The following is an 18,926-nucleotide window of genomic DNA, read 5'->3' as shown; positions in this document are numbered from 1 at the left end:
TGAAGGCCTTAAAGTCCTAGTGTAGCAAAAACTGTTCATATTGGAAACCCTGTTACAATTGCCCCCGTCAGGACCCCAAAGTGCCGTTCAGAAGAAAAAAAATAAAAATGATAATGTGTGCTTGTTTTGAATTCCTATTTCTGCAAAACTTTAAGCATGTTACATATATTTTAACATATCTAAGTGTACATCATTTTATATTGCATGTGTGGCTTTATTTTAAATCTGTGTAATGTTTTCATTTAGTGACGTGAAAAGTATTCATCTAGCGAAGATAATTTTTGCACAGGAACCTGCATTTGAAGAACCAAATTTTTAACCAGAAAGTGATCACGCTATCGTGTAGATTAGCTTCTCCTGTACATGTTATCATCTAAAATTAAAACCATTTAATTTCCCTACCTAATTTACTTTTAATTGGCAAATAAAACATAAATACAACTGATAAGAATGTGTCATTCTATTAAAAAAGGATCAGAAAAATTACGTTTTGGGGGGCATAAATCATAATACAGATGCTTTCCTTGCATATTTATGCATTATAAAAAGGATTTAAACTGTTTGCTTGACAAAATGTTTGTTTTGAAATAAACAGCAAGATATATTGTTCATCAGAATATGAATTTTTCTGGTCACATGATCAAATCTTGTTAAGCCAGAAGGACTCTAGGAAGATTTGTTCACATACCAGCCAAATTCACATACCTGTTAGGTTTCTTGCATTGTAATTTACTACTTATATTTACGTTTGAAAAAACAAACTGTCCAGAATTATAATCGCCATGTTTTATGTTTACAATTATGCAACCGTCAAGCAATAAGCGCATGTTGTAAATATTATGATGTCATTATCAATTTCACACAATGTAGAACGTTTTTGCTATTTTTCTAGGTTCATATAAGGAAGCATATTTGCAAATATAAATGTTACCTATAATTACATATTACAAACCAACTATCAATGATTAAATAAAAGTCACACGTGGAACGTCCTGTTTCCCCTTAATGGTAGATGAAGTGTTAGTAGATCATTCTCCGTTTTATGAAAAATTCATTTTTTATGGTAAAAATATCCTTGACCCGCCTTTCTTTTTACACAACTATGCAAAAAAATTGCATTTAACATTAAATTGACAGATACATATCAATCATTTTGTTGTTGATGTCAAAGATCTTGGATTAATTCGACTAAAAGTTTCGCTGCAATTGTAAATCTTTAATAAAGTTAAATACTGTCATAAAGATTAAAGTGGCGCATTACTTTATATTTTAGCAAGATTTATGACATGGGAAAATGCGAAGACTTTGAGGGATAACATAGTAAGCATCCCAAGTAGTTTTTTTCGTCATAACTACACAGTAGACCTTAGCAGTGTTATAAAATCATTTAATACTTACAGAACTGTCTTCTCTTAATACATGTCTAGATCTTTGCAGCATCGGCGGTACCCCAAACGTCCTTTGTAAATCTTGACTTATATTTCCAGGGTTAAAATCAGTCAGCGAGTAGTCGGGTTGCGTTGGTAACTTGTGAAATTTTTCAAGACCACCTTTTTCAAACGACTTAAAAAATTCAAGTTCAGGTTTTGCCTCAAGCGATGCAGATATTCTTTCACACATTTGTTGAAGTAGGTTTATCTGTTCCTCAATGTTGTCCTTAAATTTATCTGATTCCTGGAGACCTTCTTTTTCAGCTTTTTTCAAAGTTTCAACGGTCTGTTTCCCAGTTTCCTGAGCCATCTCAACCACCTTCTGTGTGTGCAAATCGATTTTCTTTTCGATTTCGTCAACTTTCTTTATAAATAATGATCGTTTTTCAATTTCATTAGCAAGCAACTCTTTGTACTTTGGTAGGATCACTTTTTCGATTTCTTCTTTTTTCCGATAGGAGCAGGAGGTAAATTCTTTGTAAACGGTGGTCAAAGATTTCACAGAATGGCCATTATGAGATTGTATGATGCAATCTGTACACACTGGTTCTCTACAAATATTGCAATAACATTCTAGTTTCTTCTTTGCATGATCAGAACAACAGAGAAGATCCACTAAGTCTTCGTTGTTTGATTTTAAGGATATAATATCATGGCTTTTGGTCATTTTTTTCATCTCATGTTCAGTTTTGCAGTTCTCACAAAGATGACCGGGGCATGTCTTACACATGAATATAGCTGGCTTTCCTCACAATTTTCACACTCTAGATAGTGTTGGGCGGAAAGTACTACATTTGCCATATCCTTTTTCACTTTTTCTCTAAATTTAAAATTGAATTAGTTGTATTTTTTAAGTAAAAAGTCTGTAACAAAAATCAACTAAGAAAACATTATATTCTTGTTACCATCAACAAGGGACACACTTTTGTCGTTAACAGTTTTATATTTGTAATATTGTCGAGAAAAGGGTTTTTTTCGAATGTCTGTTGAAACATATTATTGGTTTCCTCATATATCAGTGTAAAAATGAGTCAACAAATTTCCCATTGCTTTATTATTTATCCTCGCCTTTACATGCACAAAGACAAAAATATTGATCTATTTTATAAAGTAAATCTTTAACTCTGCTTACTTATCATACAACAAAAATAAAAAGTGACGATAAAAGAATCATTTTCTTTTAAAAAAAAAAAACAAAAAAAAAACAAACGAAATTCTTACCTAAATTTTATTCCATTTTAATATAACATGCCTTCATAGTTCCTAAATGGCTACCTGTATAACAGAGGAATGTGTCACTTGTTACGGTCTATTTAATTTTAATAGAACATACACAATGAAAATCACGTGTAACTTTTTACTCGCTCGTATTACCAAGTTTTCTGCATTTTATCCCGTGATATGTCTAAACAGATATTAAAAATAATATTTAACTTGACTGTGTAAATTGTGTCACCACTCAATCAATATACAGAACAAGAGCAAAGCAACAAGTTCTTTTGTTGCAGATTCGTTTCGGAAAAAAAATCATTAAAAAGATATCAAATGATTAAGTGTATGTCATGTGTTTGTCCGTTATTAACGAGGCAACGTCCCCAGTTAAATGATATAATCATTCAATGACAAATACATTGTCATGTTTGTAAATTGTTTGGTTTCTGATTTCAGACCTTGATGCATCATTTATTATTAAATGTGTGCGACAACACAGAACATATCGGTTACTGTTTAACAGCAAAATCAATTTAAAAAATATTCGCAGAAGTTTGAAAATTGCAGTATATTGTTTTTGTTGTGTGTTGTTTAATTATTTTATAACCAAATGGTGTTTCAGATCATACAAAATAATACAAAGTAAAGTATTTTAAATACAGACAGTATAATACATTGAATGCATCAGAACATAACTGCATGATCTAGTATAAATATATACTTTATACAGAACTTTCTTAGGCATCACCTAGTGCACTCTGTGTCTGCTCTCTAAAAAAATCCTAAACAAGTGCACTCAGTGAATGCTCTCTGTGAAATAAATCCTAAATTTCTTTATTCATTTACACTATACAGTGGGGCTCCAGATATCCAGACACCAGATATCCGAACGCTTCAGTTCACGGACAATTTCATTTGAGAATAGTTTTCAACTATAAATCTTGATTTATTTGACCGGATAGAAAAAAAACCTCATAATACCAAGCCTTATACGATAGAAAGATAACGCTTTCCAATTTCATTTATTGAGTTTTAAACATGTTTACATGCTAGACTCCCATAACTAGCTTGTATAACACTCTGCCTTCCCAAATCACTTTAAAACTACCGACAGTGTTGGCCAGATAGGATTAGTCACGCCTCACTGCACGTGGCTTTGGTATCTTTACCTGTGCACATCAATAGCTATGGCTATTAAATGTGACATAATGTTAAGGTACTTCACTACACCGAAACTTATACTTTTTAAGACACTACGTCAGAAGATGGCGATTTAAATGTTTTGTAAAACTGTTTGTATCAATCGATTTAGATGTATATCGTCATAGCTCAGTGGTTAAAGTAGCAGGCTTGTGAACTGCAGGTCATGAGTTCGAATCCACCTGGGGTTTTTGTTTATGTTTACTGAATGAAATTTTTGAAAATATCATTTTTTATCTAAAATTGCATTTTCTGCTGAGAAACTATTTCAAGGTGTAGTGAGGCACCTCAAGCAAACTCATGAGGGTTAAGTGCTAGAAGAGTTAAACGTGGGGTTGGCATAACACTCTCCAGCTGAAAACGCACGCTTCAAGGAATGTGGGGTTTATTTAAAATAGAGATACTCAATTAGATACAAAACAATGAGTAGGAGGTCTTCTTAAGAAAGGTTCTTCCCGTTATCAGATATACTTTTTATATTGAACAATACATGAAATTCTCACACAGTCAAACATACCATATTACAAATGATCAAAGATCAGTTAAATCAAATTAACCATCTTGTTTTCGCATTAAGGTAAGGTCAAGATCAAAATTCACTATCGTTTTGTCAACTTAAAGAATGATAGAACTAGATAATGTTACCTGTAATTATTTAAATGACTTAATATCATACTGTCTTTAAGTTTATTCTACTAAATAAAAAGAAATATTTAAACTGAAATTGATATTAATTGGCCAGCATTTTCTCTAGTTATCTTAAAATTTGAAGATATTTCGAATAATTTTTGCATACTTCCAATACTGAATTATTTCTGATTTTTTCTTATTATGAAGACTTTATTTAAAAATATAAATGAACGGAAAAGGTAATAAACATACAATTTAATAAGAGAGAAAATCTTATTTTAGTGATTTATTAAACAAAAATCTAATTATTAAATGAGTGCTTAAAAACCTAGTATTCATAATGTAATTTGATTAAAAAATCATATTTTAAACACACAATCTAAAACCCATGTATATAGTTTTAATTCACATTAGTTGAAAAACCCAGCATTAATCATATTGTTTTAAAAATGCTAAATAAACTTAATAATTCTGAATTTCAAAAACATGTTATATCTTATATTTTCTTGCGATTTTAAACTTTGATTAGTAGTCTTATGCCAAGTTGTATGATAGCAAGAAAACACCACTGCAATTGGTTGTCACCAATACAATGTTTATCAGTTGATAAATTAGTAAACTTTCAATAACTAAATGTTTACTGAACTTCTTTAAAAAAGTTATTGAATAATCAAGATATATCATTTAACGCATTTCATGCAAAAACTGAAAATAAATATCATTCTGTACATAATATATAACCATTGTGCCATCTGCACTGGAAATATTTTTTTATTATTATTAAAACACGCATTTCAAGAGTAGATTGGAGTTAATTAAAATCATGCCCTTGCCTTATAGAGAATTCGGAGATATAAAGAAAACCTCAAATTTTTACGAAAACATGCTGTTGGTAAGAATCTTTAAGCCCCTCTGATAAAGAACAGCAAAACCATTATTAGCAGTGTTCATACAGAACAAATAGTTTTAAGCTCTTGCTTAGTTTTGACGTACCTATAATTGATGGTTTTGATTGTTCGATGGACATTCTTGGACAATTGTATGATTGATCAAATAAAAAAAAACGGGGTTTAAATATTTGTCATTCAATGATCAAACTGAACGAAAACTGTCGCAAGCTGACCAAAAGTCTTCACGATACCTTCAAAATGTAGTAAAACAAAAACGAAAAAAGTTTTCACAATTTATGTTCACTGGAAATTGCACACAATAAATTGACAATGTCGACATTCATTAGAAAACACGCTGGTACATGTAGGAACACAAAACTTCATTCACAACTCCATTTCTGTACACTATTCAGGACAAAAAAGAAGTAGTAAAAAAGGAAGTTGACGTTTTACTTTAAAGGCATGTTCTTTAATGGATGTCCGATGATCTTCAATTTTCTCCCAAGTGCGCAATGGTTTTTGAAAAAATGAACATTGAAACTACACGACTTATGCAAATAAACATTACAGATATATGTATAAGTTAGGCTTGTATAAAACCATACTCACAAAAGATTTCATTTTCTTATATGTAAACATAATTTATTTTTAGAGTAAAATGGATATATTTTGCAATAAAAACGTAAAAATATACCTTAAACATGTATTTATTTTATTTTCCCCTTGAGTCATGCCATTTTTATGCCTATTATGCCATTTTCTGAAGAAGAAAAAATCAATTTAAATTAAAACATCTGCGTCATATGATATGATTCGTGTATTTACAGTCTACAAATGGAAAGTGTGTACATAAAACAATGTCAATATTTTTAATCAAATGGTAAGTCAGTCTTGGCATTTGCTTTTAAATTACAAATAAATTTTCTTTCTCGTATGGGTCACATTTTTATATGAAAAGTCACAGCAGGTGTATATATTTTATTAAATTATAAGAGCTATTATGCTTTAACACAGTTCTTTGTTTTCCTGTTGCTTCTAAAAATAGTTCAAAAAATGTACCCATATTTTTAACAGATGTATCATCGAAGCATACTGTTTTCCTACTTTGCCGTTATCAATCAAGTCACATCCTTTGAAGATGGAAGAACTCTTTGAATAAACCACTATAAGTATGCTGGCATGTAGCTTCCTATGGTACTATCTTCAATTTGAACCTATTACCTCTTTCAGGGCAGTTGTTTTGATCCGTACGTTGGGGTATAAAAGACATTTTCACTGAATAGGACGCTTTCATAGTAATAGTCATAAATTAAAAAAAAATTTAGTTCTTGTAAAGTAGATCCTTCTCGATTGATTTATATACTAAATTTTGAAAGACTACTTGCATGGATCCAAGTATGTTTCCGATGTCTCGGTTTAATCCGAGTCTTACAATATATTATTTGTAAGGCAGTACACATATAAAATGTAGCATTCAGTTTTGAGAAGACAACTTATAAACCCTGATTTCCCCTAAAAGTTTTCTATGTTTGACGATTTATCGATTTGTTTGCACCTGTAACAGTGAGTTTCGTCCTGGTTTGTGACCACATCCTTCCAAGGAATAAAATGAACAGAATTAGTAAACCGTGCTACAATAGACGAAAAATATATGAAGGAATTTATTAGATCGGACAAAACTCATTGATTTTCTCAACAGTTGCCTTAAAACTTAGATTTGAAAACTGCTGATTATACAACCTAAAATAAAACGTAATTCATAAATGAAGGTAATTGGCATATAAAGAGGAACACGATTATCGATATTTATGTCACTTGACACGCGTGACATAGACAAAAAAGCGAGTTCATGCCTATTAAACAGCATTAGTTTATAATGGAGAATACTAACTGGACTTTCGCAGTTTGTTAGAGTTAAATATGAGCACAGTGAGTAGCATTCCTGTCATTTGAAATACAAATAGATTTTACAATATATTTGAAACTTGCCTAGCTGAAAAAGAAAAATGTGCTCGTGTATTTTAAAAGCTTCCTAAAAATGGAGCGAGCTAAACGTCTACAGTGATTGTATAAAAGAGTGTCACGATGATTTTAGTGAAAGCCGTTCTTTCTTTTGTAAGAATGGAGTCAGGATACACATATCAAATAGGTTGATGCAAAACAAAAAGAGAGCAAAAAATATAGAGATACTTTGAAACTTCCCTTGGACCACGGTAGATATTTGTGGTTAGATTTTAAGCAAATACAAAATCATTTTATTACTTTACTTGCATAGTTGTACCACACATTTTATGTATTGCAGTTTTTAAAGCGATCATTTAAAAACAAATTCTTATTCATTTCTATTCCGAGCTTTTTTTTTATTTCGGGGTCTTCTGTTCATCCCTCGGTCATAATACTTAAGATGAATACTCTGTTATAAATCATGCTTATCAGTGTACCTTTCGAAAATATAGCATCGTTTTGTTTTAAATTAATCTGTCTATTTCTTAGCTAAACTTTTAACTTCTCCCAAGATTAAAATGGTGTCAAAGTCTAATCCGTATAGGTCCCAAGCTATAATTGAATATTTACATAACATGCTAGAAAAACTAGAATACTTAAGATATTTATTCAAAATAACCATTTACACTTTTATTCTAAACTAGACTTCGACCCGTGCGTGTACAGGTTGACATATTGCATTTGATATCGGACGTTCACGAAATAAATACATCGACACACCGTATTGTTGAAATTTACCTAACCAAGCTTTAAGCCTACAATAATGCTACTAACTTCACTACACTCTGCTTCGTTAGAATTATCTAACTGTGTTTCGGACAGTCCTTCACAACATTTAAAATGCCTCTCATTTACCCGTAATCAGAGTCTTAAATAACAATGTTATTTAAGTCTCTGCCGTAATGTAACAAAAAATTGCAGAATCGCTTCGAAACGATTTTGGAGAAAATTAATGAAGTTGCATTAGAAATAAAAGTCAAATTATTCATAAAAACCATTTTGAGGATGTAAATACCTTTTATTTAATATCTGATTCATAATTAATGAAGAATTCAACACATTTTCACCAATGTTTTTACTCGCTTTAAATTTACATACCATGTTGAGATTCGAAACTCTCAGGATTGTTCATAATAAATGCACTGAGTTACAGTTATCTCCCGTATTTTCTTTAGTGAAGAGAATAAATAGCAAATTTTCAATGAAAATTTACACGTATTTGTATTATCGTTTATCCATGCAAATGTGATATTGTGGATAACATAAACTAAAGAGCCTCCTGTAATTTAGCGTGAATGTAATGCTCGTGCGCAAGACTGTACAATCCAAAAAATCAAGATGATTTCCGGATTTTTAAAAGAAATTATCGTTGATTATTCATTTGCGGAGCTTGATTGAGAAAAAATACAAACAAATTGGTAATCTTCAAGTACCAGTGATGTTTAAAATATAGAAAACAAAAGAAGTACTTTTTCGATTTCTCGGTATTAAAGCCCAAACCGTCGAGTCTATTATTTTAATATAGTAGTATAGTTAGTGTATAACTATCAAGTCCCAATGTTGGTTTGGGGTTTAGGTTAAAGGTTTGAAAATATGACTAAAAACACTGGCATGCATATTATTATAACGAATAATCATTGCGAATTTTCAAAACATCATTCTTAAAATTATTTAAATTATTTTAAGTATTTGTATGTGTGATATCATTTTCGCCCAATTTGAAAAAAAAATCATTTGCAAAGAATAAGCTCTGTGCTGAAAGGCTAGATTTATCTTGAAAACACATCATCTCATTTCACAAAGACAGGCTATGTTATTGGTAATTTTTCTGTGTTTATTCTTCTATACTTGCACACAGCTTACGCCAACAAAAATTGTCATTGTAGATACTACTAGACTTTGACCCGTGCGTGCACGGGTTGACATTGCATATCGGAAATTTACGAAATAGGTACATCGACACACTTTATTATTAACATTTACATAACAAAGCTATAAGCCTACAATAATTCTATTAATTTCACTACACTTTCCTTAGTTTAAATAACCTAACTGTGTCTCGGGAAAGGCCCTCCCTTATACCCATAAAGTAGCAGAAAATTGCCGAATCGCTCCAGAACGATCTTGGAGAAAGTTAATGAATGAAGTTGCCTTGAAAATAACCGTCAAATACATCACAACAAACCTTTTTGAGACTGCAAACACCTTTCAACTAAAAATTTTAATCCATATAATGGAAGAATTCATCACCTTTTCACCAACGTACACATATATTCTTTGTAAAACTGGGTCTGTAGGACATTATTCATTTTTACGATAAAACATATTCTATCTTAACTATCCTAACAAATATAATGTAACTTTTTTGCATGTAATCAAATAGTTTTTGTCATCACGGAGATGAAAATAAGTACTTAGTTGAAATGTATTTTTGTTATTTTATACTTTCTCTCATACGAAATCATTATTTTATATGAACAGAATATATAGCAAAAGTCCAATGAAAATTTACCCGTATTGTATTATAATTTCTGAGTTTATTCATGCAGATGTGATATTGTGGAAACATAAACTAAAGTTCCCGTTAGTGTGAATGTATTCCGCAAGCGCAGGATTGTACAATCTAAAATAATCCAGGTGATTTCCGGGATTTTTTTAAGGAATTTTCGTTGATTATTAATCAGCGTAGCTTAACTGAAGAAAAATAAAAACAAATTGGTAATTTTCAAGTACCAATGATGTTTAAAATATATAAAACAAAAGACAGCATTCTTCCGATTTCTAGGTATTAAAGACTAAAAATTCGAGTCTATTATTTTAATATAGTAGTATAGATTGATTATGTTTAGTTTATTAGTTATTATTTATTAATTTAGTTTTTAGTTTAAAGCTATCACTTGACAACTCCGCTAAGACTTACCATCAATACAGACACGTGAGAATGGAGGTACCCATTCGTCTTCACCACATTCCGCTTTCTGATAAAAAAGAAACAAAATAAAAAGTAAGATTTTTGTTTTATATTTCTTTTGCCTAGCAAGAAAAAAAATAACAGATGTTCTATATTTTTCTTTTCATGTTTTAGTTCAACGATATTTATTAAATGGGATTAGGCAACAAGCATACCTTTTTTAAGCCTTCTCCCTGAATAAATTGTTAGCTTAAGATATAAACATTTTTAGTCCCGCGACTTCCAAATTATTGAACTAAAAGAGGTCCATGGGCCACATTGCTCACCTGAACAACAGTTTGTTATAACATTCTATTCCGTAGCATATGCTATATCTATTTCAAACGTGTAACCCCTTTTTATGGTCCCAGTACTGGTCTATGAATTGAATTGTGGTTCGCTTTAACAATTTAGAATCTACACTATTTGAGGATCCTCGCGTAATAAACTCACCATCTCTAGCAATAAGTTCTCGAGAAGAAAAGGTTTAAACATTTTCCTTAGACAGACAAACAGACAGGCTTTATTTCCTTTACGAGTTAGAAATTGAATTCATCAAACGACTTTTTGGTGTAATGTGTTTACAATTAACAGAGCTCGTTTCACCAATATAGTACTCTTTGCAGCCTGAACATGTTATTACATATAAAACATTCTTAGTGTCACGCGACATGTCCGTCTTTACGATGAATTCTTCTCCGCTGAGGTCGTACTTAGATCGCTCTGTAATATAATCACAGGTTCCGCATCGTGGGTTTTTACACTTAGTAACTGTGTGTTTGTTATCAAAATGGGAAGTGCTTAATATTCGTTTAACATATTTAGGCTAACGTCTGCTGTTAATGAAGTTCACATCTTTGTAAATTTCTTTCGTGGATTGGTCGTTGATGAGGATATTATTTAACTGATGAATTATTGGCGTAATGTTCATATTTCTTGGATAAAAGTTATGTACAAATGGAATAATATCAATGTTTTTTTTCCGGATGTTTAATGGCTAATAATTCCGATCTATCATATTTCCTGGCTTTACGAATTCCGTCGTCAATGAGACCTTTGGGGTAACCTTTGTTAGTGAGGTAATGTTTGAGTTCCCTGAGGCGTATGTCTTGGGTGTTTTCATCGCTCACAATGGTACACATACGTCGAGCTAAATTATATGGAATAGCAGTTTTTGTATGATGAGGGTAACACGAATCAAAATGAAATATTGATGTGTGTCAGTTGTTTTGTAGAATATATCAGTAAAAAGTTTTGAATTCTCCTTTATAATCAGAACGCCCAGAAAGGTAATTTGGTGTCACTACTTTCTAAAGTAAATTTGATGTTGGGATCAAAGTTGCTCACAAGTTGATGAAATATCTCAAATTTTTCGTCACTATTTAAGGAATGAATTCAATATTTATTTGTTTTTACGATATAAAATGGTTTGGGGCAGTTTACGCTTTATAAACCGCGAAGCATTTCAAACCATTTTATATCGTATAAAACTAATAAATATTGAATTCATTACTTATAATTTAATTTTTTACTCTTCATTGTAGAAAAAACGGTTATTTGACCTTAACAATGATGTAAAATTGTACAAAATTCAAACGTAACGTCAGGCGTATTGATACGTATTTGACGTTAGTCTTACTAAGACGTAGGCAACATTCTTTATACGATATAAAATAATTTTTTAGCCAATCAGAAAGCGCGTTACAACCAGAATTAAATTATTATTCCATAAAATAAAGCAATCGTCTAAAAATCGTTTTCAACTAGTTTTAATAGATCTGGCTTCTTCTTTTCCCCAGAGTGAAATTATTTGTTCGTGTAGCTTTTCTTCAATGTATCTAAGAGTTAGAGTGGCGTATCTTTGTGCCACCTCCTTGTCCCCATTATTTGATAAATGATGAAATTCTATTTGTTACTAACTACAATCCGCGTAAACATACTATTTTAAAAGTGGAATGTATACCAAAATTTTATTTAATGGATCGTTAGACAATCCATTTCTTTAGCAATCTTGCGCTGTTCAAAGAAGGATATATGCCTTTATTTTTTATAAGATGTGTGTTTGTATATTTGACGAAAAAGTAGAAAATCTATTTTGGTTGCAAGTAACGCACTGTAGAATTTAAAATTTTATGTGAATAAATGCATATATTAAATATCTAATAAATCATGTCCAATAATGTCAATAATATGTTGTTTTTTTTGTTTTTTTTTCAAAATCTATGAAAAATAATTTTCTTTTGATAATATTTTTCAAACCTATGAATATTCTTTTTTAAAGAAACGTGTTCTATAGAGGGGAAATGTGAGGCAATCATTTTTTTTTTAAAAAAGATTGAATCAAATTGGCGAAACTTTAGAGATATGGCAAATTTTCAAAATTGAACCACTCCCGATCAAAACTAAGGTACCTCACTACATCTACACTTATACTTTTTAAGACACTACGTCAAAAGATGGCGATTTAAATGTTTTGTTAAACGGTTTATATCGTTCGATTGGGTTGCATATCGTCGTAGCTCTGTGGTTAAAATTTTGGGCTTTTGAACCGCAGATTATGAGTTCGATTCCGCCTGGAGCCTTTGTTCAGGTTAACTGAGTTAAATTTTTGAAAATCTAATTTTTCATTCAAAATTGCCCATTTTTGGCCTATTAGACTTAAATACTTAATATCTATTATGATATCAATCATAATCAAGTAATTTTCTGCTGGTTTGAGATAATATTTCACATTATCTGATCCCGACTTGACTGATAGAAAATTTAAATATATAACAATTTTGCCCGAAAACTAGGATGTTTGGTTGTAATATGGTTTGTAAATTAGGAGAACAGTTACAAAATCAATTGATCTCTTGTCTACACATAAAGAAATATTGTTGATTTTTCATTTTTTTGCAATTTAGATCGAGATGAGTTTGTTTCTAATCAGGATCTAATCAGGTTTGAAAAATATGAACAAAAGGTGTTTTAATTTACATATATAATTTTTGTCTAAAAATCAGTAGAATAACAAAATATAAACATTGTAAAGTATTCGAATTTTACACTTATTTTATCATACACATAATCTTTGACATTGTACCTTCATGAAATACTTTTTTACCCAGAACAAGAAAATCCTACGCGAGATATAAAACTAAAGGTACACACTGTTACATGTAGCTTCCAATTCCCTAAATTTTCGTCCCCCCCCCCCCCCCCACACACACACACATACACTTTATAAAGCGATCAAAATATATGAGAGCATATAGATACATTTCTTTCCTCAAATGCTTACTAGTTATTGTATTTAAAATATATATATATATAATAGTTATTGTATCTTATTTAAAAAATCCTACATGTACAGATGTGAAGAAGAAAATTGTACCTTAATGCGCTTAATTCCTCAAATTAAAAACATTCAAATATTTAATTTGTCTTTTCCATTATAATTAAATGACTGTTGTTTACCTCGCGTAAACTCGTAAACTTTACTCACACTTGACTGATGAATGCACTGGAATGAAAAATGTTGTCACGTGCCATGTTAAAAAGCTATAAAAATCAATGTTACAGTATTGACAGGCACATCATTCTAATTTACTATGGCCCACCCATTATTTCCATCTTAATTCAAAAATAACAATTGTCTACAAACCAGGATCATTTTCCACTGTAATATTTTCTTAAAAATAGCGATAATTCCTTTATCCCCGCAACAGAAATGCGTCAGAACTATGGAAACTGTTTTAACGATGTTGGTTTTTTTTACTCGTGACTGAAAAAACGATCAAAATTGATGTAGATTTTACATTATTCATTGTATTAAGAGAGGGTCCCAGAGAGTGGTTAAATTCAGCTTATTATTTTTTATTTTTTTGTACAAGTATTGAACATACTCTATTTCATTCAGAATTTCTAATGATCAAGCAAAATTTCAGCGTTAGAATTATACACAAGGTACAGAGCTCACAATTCTACTAGGTTTGAGTCATATCTTGTTCACATGAGTTTATAACATTCAGCTTAAGATTTTTAACACTCAAATATGGTTAGTAAATAGAAATTGTTAACATTTAAGCACAAGAAACATGCACTATAACAAATAAAGAACACAAATTATTTTTCAAAATGAATCATATACATGTATATACCTATATATTTCCGTCAGCGATATTAAACTCTATTTAAACTGAATAAACTCGAACAAATGCTGAGCATCTCAACAAAACATATTGCATTAATATACCATTACGCAAAAGATCATACCGATTACCGATAGAATGAATTGTATTTTAGTACTTTTTAATGCATCAGATTTTGCTTAATTTGCGCAGGTAAACAGTAACCTGTTTGATTTACCGAAGTCTCTGTTTGATTTGATACATAAAAATCACAATACAGACGATACTTCCCAGGTTACAAAGCATAAATAATGAAAACAAAACGAAAATGACAACAAGCTAACACCAACGTTATGTGTAAAAACTGTCAACGCATTGAAATATTTAGCCTCAATTTACTTCCAAAAATCGGCATCGATGTATTTTGCATGTTTCAAAGATTCCCTTCGTACGCAAAGTGTCGCACAACAAACAAATTCATCATTGTCAGATCGACCCGTTTATCATATAATGTCATGGCTGCTTTAAACAAAGAACCTCGTTTTAGAAGTATGGAATACGAGTCTTGGTAAAATGTACTGAAATATATCTACTGTAAGCAAGTAAATATTAAAACGTCAAAAGAACTCGTAAAGAAAAATAAGACTATCGTTTTGTTATATTCTGTTATTGCTGCTTTGGTGATGAAACAAACTAAACTTGAAAACACAAATCACAAATAAAGATTGTTTTGAAAAAATAATTTATTCCATTAAATATTGAAAACTTTTCTAAAATCCAGAAAGTTCGCAAAAAAAACTCAGCTGTTTAGTTATCAACTGATAATTTTCCTTGTAAAATTTATGAATGATTTTCCAATTTCATGAACTATTTTTTAAACTTTACAATATTTTCGAAACAGCTTTGAAAAACTTTCAACTGAAAGTAAAATTCACATTGAATTAATTTGCCTTTACAAATATTATTTTTAAAATAGTCACACCATTTGTTCATACACCGTTCATACAAATTCGTTCCTGGTATTTTGATTGAGATACAATTATGAACACAATTTTTAAAGTTGTAATGGTGATATGAGGGGTTTTTTTTCATTGATAATCAGTATTTTCATAATAATTACTATTCAGAAGGTACAACTTTGGGAAGTTAAGGTCAGACGACACGTTCCTCAATTTTATATAACTTTTTCCAGGAATTTGTTGATGGTTGACTACTATTTTGACAAGCTTTCATGCAAAAAATTAGGGTACCTTACCAGGTATTTCTGCAAAATACTAGAATATGCAATTTCCTATATAATCTTCTTGAAAATACACTTGAATTGCTGATATAAAAATAAATACATATACAGCAATGTAAAATTCACTGTATTGGAACTCTATTTTGGCCGGGGCGGGGCTTTATTTTGTTAATTTTATTTCTTAATTATATGTTGAGTTAAAGACATATTGTGATCTTATTTCGGATACATTTACTATCACATTACTTACAATTTTTATGCAAATTCATAACCTCCTTGTATGTACAATGAGAGCGCAAAGAAGATATAACAAATAAAAAGATGAATTTCTTTAAAATGGGACGTTACGTCATTCGTGCAAGTCTCTTACGAGTTACTTGAGTGAAGCGCAAGTGGAGCGTACGTTTTCAGATATCGCAAGGAAACCGTGGTAATTGTTGTGCATGTCCAACAGCCACCGTGCGTGCTTACGGGAAGCGTGCGTCCTTCAAAAATCGTAAGATGCACTAGCATGTCTCGCAAGATTATCCTTAAAATTCGCCCCGTATACCACCCGTTGGAGCACGTACGACGAGTTGTGAATAAGGCTAAGGTATGTTAGTGTAAGCCAAAGGATAGATTTTATTGGTGTATTAATGTTATACAGTTTGTGAAAATTGTAATATTTTGTTACATGTAAAACAACGTTGCAGTGGAGCGACTTTGCAATGTAGTGACTTGTAGTGGCGTCTTCAGGTTTTGTGCGTGTGGTAATGACGTAATGACTCGCACCTTAGAGCAATGTTACACAATATGCAGATATTACTTATAAACTTGTATATTACATGTGTACATGTTTTTGATTTTGTGAATTATATTTTCACTATATGTATCAACAACTTAGTGACATTGCTGTGTGTATCAACAATGTAGTGATTTGTAGTAACTTCTGTTGTTTGCGTGTGTTTATGACGCATTGACTTGCACCGTTGATCAGTGCATCTCCATGGATGAAACAGAATATGTAGATACATGTACAATACATGTAATTACTTCGTGAAAACTTTTTGCGCCATGTATGACAATGGTGTGGTGTAGTGAATTGCTCTGTGTATCAACAATGTAGTGACTTATTGTAGGTAAAATAATGATATATACCCCCTCCTCTCTCTCTCTCTTTCTCTCTCTCTTTCTCTCTCTCTTTCTCTCTCTCTCTCTCTCTCTCTCTCTCTCTCTCTCTCTCTCTCTCTCTCTCCATGTGTTAAGATATATACATATATCAATAGGAAAGTATAGCTAGTAAAGCTCCTTTTCAAAATTTGCAATCTTTTGATCTTTTGACTACTAGAATGCTACGGTCCTTGAAACGTTTTACTTTAGCATTACTTGTGCGTTTGCTCACCTTGCGTTCATTGTGCGTTTATTGTTCTCAAAGTGTTCAGTGTTGTCTTATATCATATTATGTAAAAGAATATGCGCTCAGCAGTCGTTCAGCATTCGCTCACTGTTTATTTTTTTCATCTTCATTGTACTTCATATTAGAAAACAGGAAAACAAAATTGTGCATGTGATCTTAATTACGACAGAAAATTCATTCGATACATCGGGAATGTTTTCATATATATTCTTAACAAAGTATCAAGATTTACTTATTAAGTAAGTAAATACACTAGTATTTATAATGAATTGATTAATAGAAGTTAACTTTTTTATTATTAAACCATCGTCACCAATCAGTGGCATTGGAAGCAAATTGAAAGTGGGGGGGGGGGGGGGGGGGGGGTAAATATGTCAAAAATCTTGACAAGCAAAAAAAGGAGGGTTATGTTCAACTTTGCAAGCAAAAAAGTGGGAGGGGGGTGCTAACCCACTCCCCCAACCCCTTAGCCCCCGGTTTCGTATTTTCAACATGTCTAAATAATGTTGTATGAAGTAAGAATCAGCATAAAACAAAACCTTTCCATGCCATTTTGTTAACCGCTTTATAAGGTTTGACCAGATTAAATTTATTTCAGAGCCCTATTGACTGTTTATCTAATAACAGTCCTTACCAATCAAACCCTGATTTTAATAAATCAATCTAGAAACAAAGACCATGCGACAAAATGGCTGTGAATTACACGGTTACCTCGTCAAGCCGCGTAACAACCTTAAAGAGGTTCTTCCTTAGGTTTTGAGTAGCGATTTTGGGTCACCTCTAGTCTGAAAATTCTGCATCGCATATTGATTCTAGTAGTATATATATATTTTACTAGGTTTTCAGGAAGGAAATGAACAATTTTCACAACTCAGAAGTTTTAGAGTACGTTGAGGTTAGCTTCCTAATTTTCAGCGCAGACCAAACTTCTAGATAGTTTGTGTATTACGATTAATTGATGTTGTTTTCAAAAACATATTTAAATATTTTGATATTTTTATCGATATATGTTGGCATATTTAGCGTATATTTCATAGAAGTCAAGAAAAAATCAACTCCAATTTTGGCCTAAAATTATCTTATTTCATGCTATATCTCAAATTTTTGAGATGTGATTCCTTACCTATTTTACTTTTAAATGAGACATTATTAAATGTATGTCTATTTGTATCCAAAGTTTTGGAAAGATAACATTACTATATTTTTCTATTTGCGTTATAATTTGATTACTCCAAAATTTTGTAACTTGTATGTTCTTGTGTTTACTATGTACGGGCCTTTGAAGCCCCCAGTAAAACAAAACATTTCAAAATTTGACTTAGATTTTACTTTTATAGTCACTACATAGGTTCAACTTCATACTGTATTAAAATCATAATTAAATGATAGTTCACACTGTAAATATGTGTTTAATTTCTTCAAAATATCAATTTCCATGTCAAATCTTAGCAAAAATTTCAGGAAAATTATCATTTCTGTTTGGGGCCCTATATTTCTAGAAAATGTGATGTGACATGGGCCACAAATAAAACAAATGAACGTTTTAGTCTCGCATCTTTATAACTTAGTGGTTTTTGGATGACTGACATTACTATTATTTCAGGTGCCAACCTCCTTAAGTTCAAATAGCAAACACACATATGTACAGACAAACAGACCAGTCTTATGTGCCCACATAACGTTTTTCCTAATAAATGTTATATAGGGTTTTTATCTAATTAAACACAACATTTTACCTTTTGTTGGGAACTTTGCAGAACTGGTGGTTTTCCAAGGCTCATTTCTTTATATTTGTGCTGAGGCTGAAAATCAGTCAGTGTGTAATCAACAGGTATAGGTAATGATTGGAAGTTGTCCAGCTC

The 18,926-nt window shown here is 31.3% G+C and overlaps 1 protein-coding gene across 10 annotated transcripts in view; it reads right to left on the bottom strand.

Annotated features, from left to right (window-relative positions):
• The window catches only part of LOC105344873 (transcription intermediary factor 1-beta), a 117,779-nt gene that overhangs the window by 86,359 nt on the left and 12,494 nt on the right, over positions 1-18,926 (bottom strand). The window contains exons 3-9 of one of the 10 annotated variants that reach the window (XM_066087929.1): positions 18,801-18,866; positions 10,287-10,344; positions 6,918-6,993; positions 6,057-6,122; positions 5,816-5,881; positions 2,652-2,705; positions 1,399-2,250 (exon numbers count right to left, since the gene is read on the bottom strand). In XM_066087929.1, coding sequence (XP_065944001.1) covers positions 2,702-2,705; positions 5,816-5,881; positions 6,057-6,122; positions 6,918-6,993; positions 10,287-10,344; positions 18,801-18,866 — 336 coding nt within the window. In that variant the 3' untranslated portion in view covers positions 1,399-2,250; positions 2,652-2,701. Of the gene's footprint in view, positions 1-1,398; positions 2,251-2,651; positions 2,706-2,804; positions 4,528-5,642; positions 5,882-6,056; positions 6,123-6,421; positions 6,994-10,286; positions 10,345-18,800; positions 18,867-18,926 lie in introns of those variants that run through there. The other 9 variants (XM_066087950.1, XM_066087935.1, XM_066087938.1 and 6 more) reach the window with 9 other exon arrangements.

The sequence above is a fragment of the Magallana gigas genome, chromosome 1 (genome assembly GCF_963853765.1).
Source record: "Magallana gigas chromosome 1, xbMagGiga1.1, whole genome shotgun sequence".
Classification (NCBI taxonomy): Eukaryota; Metazoa; Mollusca; class Bivalvia; order Ostreida; family Ostreidae; genus Magallana; species Magallana gigas.
This window is presented reverse-complemented; position numbering and strand designations above follow the sequence as displayed.